We start from the raw sequence: 17048 nt of genomic DNA on the forward strand, positions 1-17048 counted from the left end.
TACTGGCGTATGAATATAGAGAGAAATGAAGTTGGACTCGCAGCGGCGGCCATTTTTTGTTTTTCTTTTTTTTTAATAATTAATTCTCTTCTAGCTTCAAGGGCTCTAATTTATGAATCGTCTCACGAAGAGATTAGGCGACTCAAATCCATGGCTTCCGCCGGTTCCGACGGCGATGAAGTCGTCCTCGTGCTGATTGATCCCTCCGCCTTTGAGGATGAGCTTGTAGCTCGAGAGGATCTTGCATCTATTTCAACCTTAGATATCGATTCCTGGAATCTTGATCTAATTCTCCTATCGCCGGCTATAAAAATTCTAGCGGCTCAAAGCAGGCAAGTTTGCTTTACCGATGACTTCTTTGGTAATTCGAGAATTCTTCTTGTTCCAGCAGTTGTATGTTGGCTGTTGCCTCAAATGTCTTTCTGGGATTCCTTGCAGGCTTGTGGAACAGTCCACCTATTTCCGTAGCCTTTTCTGTGGAAACTTCAGGTTACATCCTCTGTTGAAAATGAATTGCGTTTTCTTTCTCTTTTTGCAGTAAAATTTTGAATTTTCTTGATTCTTGGCTTTTGGGCTAGCATGTTTTCTTGTCCTTTTTAATGGAGTTCTTGTCATTTTTTCCTGTTTTGTTGTACAATTAGACAGCAGAGAAGAATGTTTAATGGTTATGCAAATTGGTCTCATAATGTTTTTGGCTTCTGAATGTGTTATCTGTATTATGGAACTTGCTATGTAAAGGCTTATCTTCAGCAATCATTGACCATTGCATTAGATGCTTTGAAAATTTTGATGACCCAGTTGTAGAACTTAGGCAATACGTAGTAATGATGATAATTTAGGATTTTTTTTGGTTCAATTATATACCTTGATTGTGCATATTATGACATTGTATCTCTCATCCTTAATTATAGTAATTTACAATTTTTTTTGTTCAATTATTTGTTCCATGGTCCTGCATATTATCACATTTTACTATCATCCTTGCAGTGAATCAGGGCTTACACAGGTATCCATACAGTGGAACTTTGAAGGGTTCCTCACCTTCTTGCAGTTTATACATGGCTCCCAGCTATATATAACATCCAACGATTTTCTTCAAATTCTGGAGGCATGTTTACATACTCCTTGCGGATCAGAAATTTTTCATTCAAATACTGAAAAGGCTGGTTATTCATTTGCTGTATTCATCATTTTTTATGTCTGGAGGAAACATACCATTAGCTCCTTAAAACTTGAGCTTTAATGATCCATGAAGGTTTGTAGGTTCCATTCGAGGATTTGAAATATAATACTCTAATTATTTTCCTTTTGTTTATCTAGACTTCTCTATATTTCGGTGTTGAGACGCTTCTGGTTGAATGTGAGTCATGGTTTCATAAGATGACATATGCAAGAGGGCTACAAATTCCCCTGAATTTAGTAATTGAAGTATGGAATTTTGGCTTAGAGCATGGTAAGTATTGAATTGTATAATTTTTTGCGTAAATGATGGCATCTAAACATTCCACGAAATTATGATGCTAACATGAGCAAATGCTCAAATGATCTTAACGTAAATTTTGACTGATCTGCATTTTCAGGTGTTGGATTTGTTCCAGAACTCTGCAAGGGCTATCTTGCTAGGAACTTTGTAGGTACAAGATGTGTTTGACCATGATTTTATCTTTGTTTATTCTTTCTTGTGCTATTTGTATGGTCTAGTTAACTTTATATAGTCAATGTTTCAAAAACTAGACTGGAGATCAAACTGTTAAGATTATCTGGTCATTGATTCAACCAATCAAACCCGTCCAACTGGTTAACTTGAGAAATAAAAACATAGCCCTAATTTAGAGTTAATATTTATAAATCATTTTATATGGGTTTGCTAAATATATTAAAAATAATAACAAATCTACTAGTTCAATTGTCAACTTGAAAAATAATGTGATGATATAATTTATTCTGTAACAAATATTTTAATTAAGGATAAATTCTATGTATATAATATTTTCAGTAATGAAATTATTAAGAATTTTATAAAATTTATATGTAATATAATCAAAAAATTCAAAAGAAAGCACAAACTCGTATTAGGGTAGATTCAAACCCCCTGTCTTGAAAAATGGTTAAGCATCTAACCATAAAGCTAATAACCCAGTTTGTTATATTTGTGTTGATTGCAAGTTTATAACGGTTTTTACCATTCATATAACGTGTATTTTTCTTTCCAACCAGACCAGATTTATGGCTGGGTTCTGGTTAACCAGTTGAGCCATCCGGTCTGATTTTAAAAACATAGTATATAATTAACCATTTCATAGATATGTTTTCCTTGGAGATTTTGGAGACTGCTTATTTAATTCTTGTATATTGTTGGATAGCAGTCTAATACCGATTTATCATGTCTTCCTGTTGCACCCAGTTTTCCATACTTCCATGTTGTTTTTAAATAGCTGATAGCCTACTACTATTAAACTCTCAGCATTCCTGTCTCTTCAAGTTGAATTATACATACAATAGTTTTATAAAAGCAGCAATCAACTTATTGATATTGGAAGATCATAAAATTTTTCCAATGTCTCATTTCCAGATCCCAATAGGTATAGGAAGAAGCCGCACCAAATACATATTTTTTCTATCAACCTTTTCCAGTGTTTCATTTTGTCCTTTCAAGTGAATTTGACAATCTTCCAGTATAGGCTTTTAATTTGATGGGTAACATTGATGAACCTACTATGAACCCTATAAACTTAGTGGAGAGCAGATTAATAAAATAATCTTAAATCTTTGTGTAGTTTGAGATTCAGAAGTGAAGGAAATCATTTTGTCTACTAATAGTAGGTAAATTGGCTTGTATTATTTAGACGGGTATTGAACTGTCAATATAAGAAAAGGATTGTTTAATACTTTGCATTTAGGTTTTATATATTGTTCCAATACTAATTAACAATTTGACTTTTGTGATAATAAGATAACTGGCAACTATCATAAGGGAACTGATTAAGGGAGTGTTTGGGAGAGCTTTTGCTTATTTAAAAGTGATTCTTATAGATATTATTTTGAAGTTAGTGAGAAACTAAAGTATGAAGTGTTTGGAAATATAAGTCAAGAGCTAATACAAGGTAAAGTTGGAGTGCTTGATGAATAATTGCTTCTAAGCTTAATTTTTAGTTAAATGACAATAATATCCTTAAACTATATAAATGAATCTTTTTTAATTATCCAAATATAATTTTGATACACTATTTGTTTATATAATTATTATTATATTTTAAATATTATATCAAAATTATTTTTTTATAATGAAAAAATATATAAAATTAATAAAAATAAAAATAAAAAATGACAAAATTTATATTAATACATAAAAATATGTATAAAAAATTTTTAGAAATACAAATTATATAAAAATATAAAATATTATTTAAAAAATAAATATCGCAGAAGTGTGATGACAATTATGTAAAATGATAAATTTATTAAGGTAAAAAATGTGGTGGCAATTGTGTAAAATGATAAATTTATTAAGTACATAAATGTCAACTTTTAATTTTAGATCATAAATAAAAAAACAGAACCAAGAAAAGCGTCAAATTCTTGCTTCCAATTTTTGAGTAAAAGTTATAAAAGCTGAAACAGAAGTTGACATTCACAAACACTCAAAAATGCTTCCATATAGCTAGAATCTAAGAAGCGCTTAGTAAAAGCTCTACCAAACACTCCCTAAGAGAGCCAACCTAGGCCTTAGCACACTTGGAGCTAACATTAATGGTTCCATTATAAAAAAGTGCATATTAATGACAAAACAATTTGTCGCTAAAGTTAATAATTTGTCACTATAAGCTTTCGTTGCTTTGGAGGCAATAATTTTGGTACTAGATTAATTGGTCTAAGTCTCATAGTTAAAATTATTAGTAATAGTAAATTAATTGATCCATCAATAATTGTGACGCTAGTGACAACTTTTTTCATTATTAATTGACAATCTATTTTAAAATATCACCACTAAATGTTACATTTGTGATAAAATTTTATTATAAAAGATTTTTTGTCATACATATAATTATTATCTGCACTTTATCACCAAAATACTTTTAGTGACAACTATTTGATACTAGCTGTAAGTTGTGACTAAAACTTCATGTTATAGTGGTCCAGCATTGAATGAAGATGAATTCAAGGTCGCCAATAAAGTCTTTTGAATCCTCATATTGGTGTTTGGTTAAGCAGTCAAGTGCTTATCCATTCTTGATATTTCATCCAGTATCTTGAAGCATGTAATAGATAATTCCTAATTTTATTTGGTTTGAATTTGAACATGTTTCTTATTTTATTTTCTTCCAAAAATATGTCTGTTAATTGGTTAGTTCGTGAATCATGATAAAGAGTAATCTGGATTTTTTTTTAGGCATGGATTACATCATGGAGCTCATTTCCTGATATTCCTTATGATCTATTACATTCCTGTATTGTACATCCTCTGCTGACTTTGGATAGGTTGGTTTTTGTCTTCTATAGATTGAGTTGTGGAACTAGATGAACTAATTTCTAGTTGCCACTTATATTTAGTGAGAGGCAACTATGCGAGACATTAGTAAACTGGATTTCTACAAACAGAACATCCTGGAAAGGCTCATCAAGTAATTATCACTTCGACATTCTTAAGAAGGTAAAAGATTTAAGTTTCCTTCACATATCATGGAAAAGAAATCTGCTATCACCAAAGTTTCAGAAATTCTTTGCTGGATGCAGATGCTTCTATTTTTCTAACATATGATTCATAATAGTCGACAAGTTAAATTGTTTGTGAAGGAGCTGCTTTCTTCTTTTGCTAAATGATCTTATCTCTTTCCTGACCAGGTGAAGATCTGCCTTCTGCCATTAGAGTTCATTGCAGGTAGTTCTTAACTTGGTTTAACTGTTGTGAAAGTAGGTTTTCTGATTTTGTTTGAACTGTCATTTAGAACTAGCTTGGGTGGTGTTCCTGTGAGGTGTGTTCCTGTAGGTTTGGGAAAAGACTTATCACAGCTTGGTGTAGAGGGCATTGGTACTTTTCTGGATCAGTTGAAAGATTGCTCCTCAAGCATACTTCGTGCTGTTGAAGGTGATGAGTTGGATGATTTGAGAATTCGAGTGACGGAATTTACTGAGGTTATTATTCTGTTATTTATTTAATAGATTAAATGATTAAAATATGTTTTTTTCTTGTTGATCTTTCTTCAAGAATCTGACTTTAAAAACAATTTATTTTTCTATGCTTGTTTGGGCAGTCCAAATAGGTAATTAATTGTATGCCTGGTTGAAGCCAATTTTGCTTGCTGATTTAAAATTCACATAACAACCTGTCATTTCGTTGGAATCTGTTGTTTTAATGGAAAGGATGAAGAAAAAATGGATTTGTTTTTGTCAAGAAGTAAGAAACGTGAAATTGTTTTCTCATTCTCAATAGACTATTTAGGGGTCTGTTTACCTTAAGGATGAAAAGTGGACAGAAAGGGATCCATATAGGAATATTTGGAGGGAGGAGATGATGAGGAATCAACATCCATTCAATTCAAATCTGTTTAACTAGTGAAGAGAAAAAAAGGAAAGACGGAGAAAATTTTGTAAAATAACCTCGTTCTCTGTCTTCTGTCTTCTCCGCACTGATTTAGCACAACACCATTCCATTCTAATTGCCTCCTTGACAAGGAGGAATGACGTTGTTGATCTCTCGATCGTTTCCTTCTCCCAATTCAAATCCCAATGTTCTCCTGCACCTGCATCTTCTTCTCAATAGAACTTGTTTGCAGCAGGAGCTCTTTGCCAAATCACTCCAGTCGCCTTCGGGAGGACGTCACACACTTGTACTTCTGCCAGCTTGTCTCCTCAATGATACTAGCAACCTCAAAGATCCAATATGGGCAAGACTTATGTTGTCCTTTATGGTTCTCTTCAATGTTCATCACCTCATCACCAAGTTGCTCTACCCTAACTGTCTAACATGAAGCTCTCTATGGAGCCGTTGGCGGAGATGCCTGAAGATGACCATTTACCTAACACTTGCATTGTTGTATTCATCTTCATCATCTGGATGCCTTAGTGCTTGAGGCAAAAATAAGATTTCAAGTGGAATTAGTGGAAGACTTTGGCTTCTACCTATTTGGGGTGGTCGGATTTTGGAGAAAAATCAAATCTGCAGAATGAGATTGATGCCCTTCCCTCCTGAATTTTTGTATAGGTAAATAGTGGATGGAAGCCCATTCTTACCTTGACCTCGTGCCCATCTATAGAAGTAATTCCATCCTTCAGAGTAACAAAGGTTTAGTTCTACATCCCCATCATGACAAATTGAGTACATTTAGAAATTTTGGATGCAACTTGTGAAATAGTTTGTTCTAGCTATAAGTTTGATACTCCACCCATTTCATGAAGTTTTCAACCTAGTTTAGCAGTGATACCCAATATTCAGTGATCCCTTCCCTAAACTCATTCATGTTTCTGCAAATCTTATCAAAGGGTTTGCACCAATTTTTTTTTTCTTTGACAAAACGTTATAAATAAGTCAAATCTTCAAATAGCTCATTGTGGCTTCAGAAAATCCAACAGCTACTACTATCTTGCTTATACAAAAAAATAAAATACAAGTAATTAGTAGTACAAAGTTTCAAATTTTAATTTTTGATTTAGTTTCTATTTATGGGGATTGTATTTGTGTTTCAAATTTTGTTTTGTGGCAATTGGCACGAGCGAAAATTTTCATTTCGCTTGTACATGCAAGATGGTGCAAAATCTTTAGTTTGTGAGTGTATCCTTCATCACAAGCTTATCCTTCATTTGTGACTGCGTCCATAAGCAAATCCTTTGCTTGCATCATCATTCGTGAGGTCATCCTTTGTCCCACGACTGAGCTAGTTGGAAAGAAAGCATGAGGTAGCGGTTTGAATCTCACTTGTGTCAAAGAAAAAAAAAATTCTAACCAATGCAATGTTGGGAGGTAGCGGTCAATCAAGTCAAGTACTCCACACATACATGAAGAGGGAGTGCCATCCACATATAAAAGGAGTATTAACAACAAATGTATAAATTGGTCCGACTCCTTATATAGGATTCAGCTTGATCAGCAAAGACACTAGCCTACCAACCTAGTAGAATCTCTCATATACACACCCACCCACCCACACGTGTTTTTTTATTTGGGTACTCTATTAAGAATATGCAAAATAAAATATATGAAACTTCTGTTTATTTAGTCCTAGTACAAGAAATGTTGATTGTTAGTTTTATAAACAATCATGGACAAGGAACTTCTCCAAGAAAATGTCAAGAGTGTCTTTGTCGTCGACACAAATGAAATATTTGTATGAGAAAGTACCTGTATGATCTTTGTTCTTTTATGCATCTTCTTTAAAAATACTAGTCCTGTTCTAAGTTGTATGCCTAATCAGCTTAATAAAATGTTTAATCTCTGAAGTTCAACATTGTTAAGCCTGGTTTTCTAATCAGCAATGGAAAATAAGACTTTGTACGGGTAGTATCTAACTTCTAATTTATTATTGCTTTTAACATGCAATCATGCTCTTGTGTTGTCAATTTACTTTACCACAAAGTGAATTTGGTATTGTTTAGTAGTGATTTGGAAAGGCACAAAATTCCTAATTTACTTTTTATCATCCAGAAAATTGTTCTTTCCGGCTGCATTCACATAACAGCTGCTTCAATTCTTCTGGCGCTGTTTCCATCTGATTTGGAAATGACATCCAAGAAAAGGATAATGCATGCTTTTACAGAGGCTGATAGTGGCAGAATGAACAACAATGTGAGGCTAGAGAAGCCAATAAGATTATTTACCTTTAGTAGTGTACGTGAGGTGGATATTTCTAAGTGCCCAAAGTTGCACATTGTTGCCACAATTAAATGTTTAGCTTTGGCATTTCCATCACTGAGTATTCTGAGGGCCTCTCACTGTTTACAATTTAAAATGGAAGATTTATATTTTTTGATACAAAACATTCCTAAACTCACTGAAGCTGACATTTCTGTTGATGTGAGTCCTCTTTTACCTGCAAAAGTATATATTGTATCTACAAACATCGAAGAATATCGTGTTTCCAATACCAGTTCATATGCAATGCTAGGAGATAAATCATTGTTCAGTGTTGCTAGGCCCACATTGGAAAATCCAATTATGTCAAATATCTCAAAACTCACACTCGAGGGACGACGTGATATTACTGGTAAGACTGCAACATCCTTTTGTCAAATATCTTAAACCATAGCTCTTAGTGAACACCTGTTCTTCACTTATTATTCTCTATTTACCTCTCAATAAGATAGTACTATGGAGATGATATATTTAGTTCATTGCTCACAATGTATTTATCTAGTACTAGAAAAAATGTTTTTTTAAAATATTTATTGTTATATTCTATCAGTTAATTTTACCATTCAAAATTGGGTAATTATAATTTCTTGTTCATTTATTTCCAGACGCAGACTTGTTGAAGATATCTGCTCTCTGTGGTTCTTTATCTTACTTAAACATCAAAGGTTGCACTGTGGTAACAGATATGGGGATATCAACACTTGTAAGCAAGTGTCTGAAAATCCAATCTCTTTTTCTATCATATACATCTGTTGGTAGAAATTCAATTGAGGTGCTTTGTTCAGACTGCTTACTGATTCAGAAATTTACGGAAGTGGATGATCACAAATATTCAAAGACGATTGCCTATAGGCTCCATCAGCTTCATATTGATGGTTGTAAAGGTATTGAAATTCACTCTTCTAATTCAACATCCACAAGATGAAACCATAGTCATTTTAACTTGAACTCGAACATTACTAGAACTATGATGCAACAACAACCAACCCTTTATCCCACTAAGTCGGGTCGCTATATGGCTCCTACACCATTGGACTCGATCCCCAAACATTATTATAATTTTGATGTTGGAGGGTAACTATTGATTATTCATTTTGTAAACAAGTACTGAATTTGGCTTTTCAAAATTGCTTTGGATTCATAATTGTTTTTTTGGCTTTGCATGACTTATCTATACAAGGATAGCTATGGTAAGTTGAAGTTCTGGTGCAGGTGTGGACCGAGATTCTCTCTCACAACTGATGCGTTGTTCATACATGTTAAAGGGACTGATACTAAGGGAAACTGCTATTAATGATGATGCCCTTTACAATTTTTCAGGTTCCTTCCTTGAAAGTCTTGATGTTTCCGAGACTGTGGTAATTACCTTTTTAACTCAACAAATTTCTTTCTATAGTAATATTGTGTATCTAGATTAATAATTCTCTTTTGTTAATTTGTCTGATTCTCAGTGAGTTTATAAACTGTTTCCCTTGTGGACCATGCTTTATCATTCCTCTCATTGCATCCTATCGTGCTAATCTAAACTAGGTCTGTGTTCAAATAGGCATGCATGAAAACTAGCTATAAGTAAGTTTTTTTATTCTTTATTTTTCCAAATCATATGGCCAAAACTTAGTTTGCTAAAACACATAAAGCCTTAACCAGCTGCTGTATCCTCTGATATTGAATTGTTTGATGTGTGAGTTTTAGAATTGATAAAAATTTTGGGGTTACAATCTTCAAGGTGAAGTGTGCAACCTTAAGTGCATTACTTTTGTTAGACAATATATGAAACCTAGTCTAGGATTTACCTTAGTCTGATGTCTATGTTTAGAGCTAGGTGAAGGGGAAACATGCCTCTGCTCATAGACTGAATGCCAAATCACTGCAATTTGAAGTCAGAAGTTGGAACTATGTGAAGGGGAGCATGCATCTGCTGACAACTTGACTACCAAGCCGCTAGGCGGAGTTTTGGTGAATGTGATCATCAGTCCTACCTACCCCAGCTCGTGATTCAATACAACTTTGCCTCACCCAGATGCAAGAACAACCAGTATCAACATCTGTTCCTGATTTGACTGCCTATGTACTCCAACTCTCATTAGAGTTTTTCAGATCATGATCAAAGGGATTGTCGCCTGCTCATTTTGTTAGCTTAGATTTTACTCCGCCTGTATGTGAATATCATGTTTTCTTTCATTATTTTCACACCCATTTTTTTTTTTTAATCTTAGATGAGTTTTTCTAGTTTAATATCTAGAATTGGGTTGTTTTTTTTAGTTTTTCAAGCCGTGCATATATAAGATCTATGCTCTAGCTTAAGGTTGAGTGGTAGATAATATAGAAAAACTAATCTAAGGTTTACCTAGTCTTGTGCCTAGGTTTAGATAGAATTTGCTATTTGGATAAATTTAATCATACTCGAGGATTATAATTACGAGTTATAGTTCCATACAGTAATCATACTTGTAGTCTCTCCTTTCCCAATATTCTACAACTTATATATGACAGACCAGCTTGAGATAGGTTGCCTTTGTTCTAGCTTTTGATTTATTTGAGCTTGGAAAATTCAGGTTTCTTTGGAAGCTTTGTCATTGGTAATTAGGAGAAACCCAGATATTCGATGCTTGAAAGCAACTGGTTGTACAAATCTGAATCAGTGTGTTGGAGAGAATCTGGTGTTTACAAGCTATAATGACATAAGGGATCACTTCTTTGAAGTCACTCGTCATTGCATTCTGGAAGAAATAGCATTCGGATGGGGATTTTCTTCCTTATCAGTGGAAGAGCTGTTACACCTTAATTGCTTAAGGGGCATAACTATTGGTCTTGGTGCATCACCAGGCCACCATTTGCTGAATGCACTTCCCAAAATTTGCCCCATGTTGCAGTCTGTTATCCTCATTTTTCAGGTAAAACTTAATACTGTGTTATTTAATGTCACTTGATGCATTTTCAATATTTTTTGTTTTTCTTTTATGCAGGTAATTTCTGACAGTATTTTAAGAAGTTTTGGGGAATCATTAAAAAACCTAAGGGTATTACATCTATGTTGCTGTCTTGGTGATTTGACTTCCTTCAATTTTACGTCTGGAATGCATCTTCTGAGGATATTAAGGTTAGAGAGGGTAACCCCATGGATGACAAATGAGGATTTGTCTGTCCTTACTCAGAACTGTCCACTTGTGTTGGAGTTTTCATTGACGGGGTGTAAACTTCTTGATTCAGGTGGTGTACCACAAGTGCTTGTGTATTTTCAATATATGCATAATGTGTACTAATTGCTTTATTGCTCCAAAACTTTCACCTATTTTCAGCCTCACAAAAAATCATTGCAGATGGATGGCCAGGCCTGACATTTATCCATTTGGAGGTTTGCATGCTTTCTGTAATCTTTCCTGGTGCTACAAAAATCTGAATGCTACTGCTAATCTGTTGTCGATTATATTTATCAACAGACGAAAATCATTATGGAATGCTTAAGGAATTTATCTTTAATAAGTAGCGTTTGAAGCTGTAGCATTTCTATTATCAAAATTCAGGAAGGCTAGATGCAATTTTATGAATTTTGTAGTACAACTTCCTAGCATTTGTTGGCCTCTGTTTGCTGAGATTTGCTTTATCTTTACTTGTCAGTTTATATATATATATATATATATATATATATATATATATACCTAAAAGCTTATGAAATTCAGGAATGTGGACAAATTACTTTGAGTGGGGTTTCTTCTCTTTTCAACTGTAAGGCTATTGAGGATTTATTGCTGCGGCACAATGTGAGTGCTTAGTTAATGCTTCTGTTCAACCTACACCATAATGCTCCATTAAATATTAAATTCAAAGTCCTTATCAGTTCTCATTCTTTGTTTTCTTGTTATTTTTTCTCTACCTAATTTTTTTGTTAATCTGGGACGTTTAGAACTTATCACAGGGAAAAGAGATTGTGAATAGGACTAGAATTACTCTGCAATTGAAAATTTGTCTCTCTCATCGTTATTATTTCATGATCACAGGGAAAAGGGATTGGAAGGAAATTCATACACGATGCTACTTCTTCCGTAAGTTATCTTCCCTCTCCAAAGCCATTTTGTCTATGACTTTGACGATTGATAACGCAATATTGTTTTTCCTCATCAATCTAGTTGCCACTCTTGCGTAAACTAGCATTGGATCTCTGCGATGCTTGTGAAGGAGGTTTTGACAGTCCACTAGTAAGGGGCCTTGGTTATCAAGTTTATGACTCGAGCTTTTAAACTTTATTCTCAACTCTATTCTTCATTTCAGCATGCTGAAAGGTGCTTTCTCAGTGCCGTGATGATAAGTCGCTGCAAATCCCAGAAATGCGCATTCGAGTCTCTTGCGGTCGGGAGTTGTCGGTCCGTGCACAAGGACACCATCGTTCTTGAATGGAACTGCAAGGATGCAAGAACATCAGTGGTGAAGGAGAGGATCTAGGGGACCAAACTGTATCCTTGCATGACATTGCGTGTTGTTCACTAGATTTAACATTTCATTGCTTAAATTTTGTTTCTATGGTCCCTATGTATGATAGACGGCTTTCCATCTGATTCATAGAAAATTTTGAGTATAGTTTATGGATATTCAAACGTCGATCTTTAAAATATTTATTTATAGTGAAATTGGAACTCTGATATTGCCCTTAAAGTGTCCGTGGTGAACATATTTGTAACAATTTTTAGATTCTTATGCGATTGCACACTCTCAAAGAGTTTGATTATCAGCCATCCTGAAGTAGACATAGGAGGGAGGCTGGTGTTTTACGACGTTAAATTATCATCTAGATATTTACAGATAATAAGTTATCTAATAAAAATGATCAACAATCGTAGGCTTTGGAGTAGAAGTTGTGAGGTTCAGATCAAGTAAAAGAAAAATGCTAGCATTGTTTTTTAAAATTCTGCTTCGTTATTCTCTCTAAGTTTTATGAAAAACGTAAAAAAATCATGCGCACTATTCACCCTCTCTAGCGTACTTTTCGATCCTTCAGAAGATGTGTAACCATGAGATGCTAGGCTTCTGGGCTGTCTGTTGCAAGTCCTTCTAGATTTATCTTGACGATTAATGGAAAATTTTCGTAGGATTAGACCGGTCTTCCAAGTTCAGTGTTACCTAGTTTATAGGCGAGAGGTTGGTCTTCATGTGTAGTTGAGTTGATACTTGAATGGTAGAGTTGTCATAGAGGAGTAAAGTTCAGATTTCTCCGTTCATTCACTTAAGGAATAGGTGATGCACGATCAATCTCACATGATCCCTTGACATTTAAACAATCATAACTTTTGACTCAGGATTCAGAATTAGATTTTGTCTGTAGCCACACATACAGAATTTGACAATCTATAATTGTTATAGGATACCCATAACTATCAATTTTGAGGCCCAAATTCTGCCATTTCTCATCCGACCCTCCAAAGATTTTATTACTATTTTTAATAATTTTTAATAGTATTTGGGGTATTTTTGGTATTCCTAGTAATTATAGGTTATAGTTAGTCTAAATAAATGTCATGTTTTATTAATTTTAATTTATGTTAAAAGATTTCCTTTTGTGAAAAGATCTCTTTTTTTTTCTATAAGATTAAAATTAATGTCCATATATTGAAATTGCTTTCCTTTCTTTGTCTCATGGTATAAAGTATATATAAATACATGCCTAGTTGTATGAGAATTGATCTCTCAACAAATAATAAAAAATTTTTTTTTTAGCAAACAATGAGTTTTTCTAATGATCTTCTTAAGGTTCTCTTCTTATCTTCTCCTTAGTTCCTTATCTCTTTAACCCGTAGGATAGTCGTTATCCTGCTCAGCGTTAGTTGGTATCAGAACCAAGTTGCAAATCCAATGGAAGATCATTGTACTCATGGTCATAGTAGGCAGGTTCCAGCTGAGGAAGTCTCACATTGTGGTCGTAACGTTCATGACATAATGACGATGGAGGATTTACAGAGGTAAATCACAGACTTAACCTAGCGTCTAGTCAAGGTGACACAAATTATTGAGGTTCATGGGCTTTTAGATCGTGGGATCTCAGATCATGGATCTGAGTCTTCCTTCTAGAACCCTTTTCACCAACAAGCTACCACCAAGAGTGTCGTGGTCGGGAGGAGCCCTATAGAGACCTCAGTTTAGTTAAACTACTTGAATATTCTGGTACATTGCAAGTAGAGGGCTTCATCGATTGGATCAACGAAGTGGAGTGAATCTTAGACTATAAGCAAATTCTAGATTGGATGAAGGTGAAGTTAATTGTCATAAGACCCAAGGGGCAAATATTGACATGGTGGGAACAGATGCGGTGCTCACTAGACAGACAGGGAAAATCTCAAATTACTGATTAGGAGAAGATGAAGAAGAAGATGAGGGAACACTTCCTTTCGAAGACACCCAAACTTTGTTCTAGCGACTCCCCTCATTGAGATAAGGTACAATATCGGTCGACGAATATACAGAAGATTTCTTGTAGTTGGTTGCCTGAAACAACTTGTCTGAGACGGAGGAGCAGAAGGTCGCACGGTACTTAGGGTGATGCGCCTGGCCTTGCAAGATGCCCTCAACCCTCATTCGTTCTTGACAATTTCAGAGACACATAGGGGGGGGGGGGAGGAGGGGGAGGAGTGAATCACGTGGTTTTGAAAAACTGACTTTTTCAGTTTTGAATAACAAAGTGCGTAGTGGATAATTAAGTAAGAAAGCGAAATAAACAAAACCTAGGTCCAAGACCTACTCCAAGACCTAGGTCCCATGAATCTATTGACAGATAATCCAGTAAATCCTCTTTCGAAATCGTCAGAAGAGTAATCAAATACAAAGAAAGTCGGAGAAGTGTAACACGCTACACTTCCCGTTTGCAGAAAGTAAGTACAGTAATTAATTTTTTTTTATCAAACACTTGCTTGTAGTCGGTCGGTTTGAGTTTGGTGTTTGGGCAGCTTCTTGGCAACAGTCGGACATAGTAGAGTCATAGCAGGGTAGTAGTAGTAAGCCGGAGCAATTGGAAAGCCGATCGGACGTGTAGAAGCTTGTACGAAAGTTGTTGTTGAAGCCTTGGATGAAACATATTTATTGAGCATGGAAGTGCCTTCCATAGCCTTGAAGGCGCCTCCAATGTGAGGAATCTGATTCCGAATCACCTGCTCCTTATCTGCGATGAAGTTTGAATTTTATCCTACGGAAGGCGCCTTCTATGAATAGTGTGAAGACGCCTTCCATAGCATGGAAGGCACCTTGGGCACTGTTCACCTAAGACTTTTTGTGTTCCTTTTACCCTACAAAAAATGTTAGTCCAATAACCTGCAAGATAATGTTAGCACAGTAATAATGAGTAGTAATTAGACCATGTCTGTCTGAGACCAAGATCTAGTCAGAGTCTAAATTTAGATTTTTGAAATGGATCTAAATTAGACTGACGCCTGTTGTCCCTTCGAAAGGGGGCGCACCCTTAGTCACTCTTCTCCAATGATTTACCTTTACTTACCAGGTGTAGAGATACCTTCCAGAATCATACATCCGGACTTCCGGAATCAAACATCTAGACTTCGGGAATCAAACACCCCTACCTACCAGAATCGTACATCCAGTTTTCTCCAATTATGAATTGTACATTCTAATCTACCGGAATTGCACATCCAGTCTTCTCTAATCGGGAATCGCACATCTTGACCCTTGTCAAAATCCCACATCTGGACTTTAACCGTCAGTAATCAAATATCTCGACTTATCGAAATCACACATCTGGTTTTCAACCAATCAAGAATTGAACATCCTGACTAGGATTAGTCAACCATGCGCACTCGATAACAAGGTTAGGCTATGACAACACCTAACTTAACTTGCTTGTCATTCATCAAAACCTGTTAGACCGTTAGTGTAAATTACACCAACAATCTCCTATTTTTTGATTTAATGACAATCTGGGTTAGAGTTAGGAAAAGATATGCAATAATAATAATAACTAATTCAAAATAAAAAATTAATTAAGAAAGATTAATTACTATTTTATTCTCTAGATTATTTTAGGATTAACGGTTTTCAAGGATTGTTTGTCTTTTATTTTTTTTTTACTTAACTCTTACCCTCCCCCTTTGGCATTCATAAAAAAATATGCAAGTAAGAATACCAAAGTATTGAATACACAAGTAAGTATAAACTTTTCAAAAAAAAACTTGCAGGTTTATTGTAGGGAGGAATTTAGTGTTAAAAAATTTCCACTTAATTTTGAAAAAGTTTTTAAAATTTATAATAAGTTGTGAAAGCTAACTTTTACAGAATAATTTCAAAGTTTAAAGTTTTAAAGTAGCTTCAAAAATATTTTTAAATTAATTTTTTAAAATATTTGAAGAGTGGGTTGCAAAGCACTTTTCAAAATAAACTTTTTCAACCATTTCAAAACAAAATTCTATGAACTCGAAGGATTTTTAAAAGATCCTTTAACCAAGAATTTTGAATGATTTTAAAGTATTTTTAAATAAAGGTTTCTAAGAAAAATGCTTACAATCAAAAATTTAGGTAAGAAGTATTTTCAAGATAATTTGGTATACTTTTCAAATTTTACAAATTATCTGATTTTTTAAAAACTTACAAAATTATGTATTTCTCAGAGCAAATAATTTTTCTAAAATGTATTTAAGGTAAGTTGCAAATTTTGAAAGGGGGTTTTCAAATAAATGTTTCAAAGAAATTCAGTAAATTAATTTTAAAAATATTTTTAAAATAGATTTCAGAATAAAGTGAAAATATTTTTCAAAGTAGGTGAACTCTTTCACCCCCTTAAGTTAATACTCCCCCTTAATTCGTACTAGAGTTTGGATATGTTAAATTTTACAACATATTTTCAAGGCTCTTTCTCCCCTTAACTTAGCACATTTTGACAATTTTTGTTAGCAATAAGAAGTTCTACCTAAGTATTTAGTGTTATTAATACATGTATTCAACAAATATATTATTTACATAAGTATTTCTATATACTTATTATAATTGTTCATTTAAGTTGATTAATTAAAATAAGATTATTTAACTTAATCATTAATAAAAAATTAACCTTAGGTTAAAATTAAGTTTCGAGTTAAATGTTTTTTTACTAACTAATAGTTAATCATTATTAATAGTCAATTGATTAACTCTTAATTCACTTATTTGATTAATCAACTTAAATTTTCATTTAATTAATTGAGTTAATTGATTAGTGAGAGTATTAGTTTTA

General features: G+C 34.0%; 1 protein-coding gene across 4 annotated transcripts; it reads left to right on the plus strand.

Annotated features, from left to right (window-relative positions):
* The first annotated feature begins 16 nt into the window (after positions 1-16).
* Positions 17-12421, plus strand: LOC122018826 (BTB/POZ domain-containing protein FBL11-like). 4 transcript variants are annotated; one of them, XM_042576253.1, is made up of 19 exons: positions 18-332; positions 439-489; positions 988-1108; positions 1321-1453; positions 1581-1630; positions 4391-4479; positions 4552-4651; positions 4843-4879; positions 4988-5133; positions 7640-8198; positions 8452-8730; positions 9059-9204; positions 10402-10740; positions 10813-11056; positions 11146-11201; positions 11527-11607; positions 11845-11889; positions 11974-12042; positions 12116-12421. In XM_042576253.1, exons 1-19 carry the CDS (start codon positions 151-153, stop codon positions 12284-12286), a joined length of 2898 nt encoding a protein of 965 aa, XP_042432187.1. In that variant the 5' UTR covers positions 18-150; the 3' UTR covers positions 12287-12421. The 4 variants fall into 4 exon arrangements, with proteins under 4 accessions (XP_042432190.1, XP_042432187.1, XP_042432189.1 ...); XM_042576255.1 differs by having other exon boundaries at positions 9167-9204; XM_042576254.1 differs by lacking the exon at positions 11527-11607.
* Positions 12422-17048: the final 4627 nt, after the last annotated feature.

This window comes from Zingiber officinale, chromosome 9A (assembly GCF_018446385.1).
Source record: "Zingiber officinale cultivar Zhangliang chromosome 9A, Zo_v1.1, whole genome shotgun sequence".
In the NCBI taxonomy this organism is placed as follows: domain Eukaryota; kingdom Viridiplantae; phylum Streptophyta; class Magnoliopsida; order Zingiberales; family Zingiberaceae; genus Zingiber; species Zingiber officinale.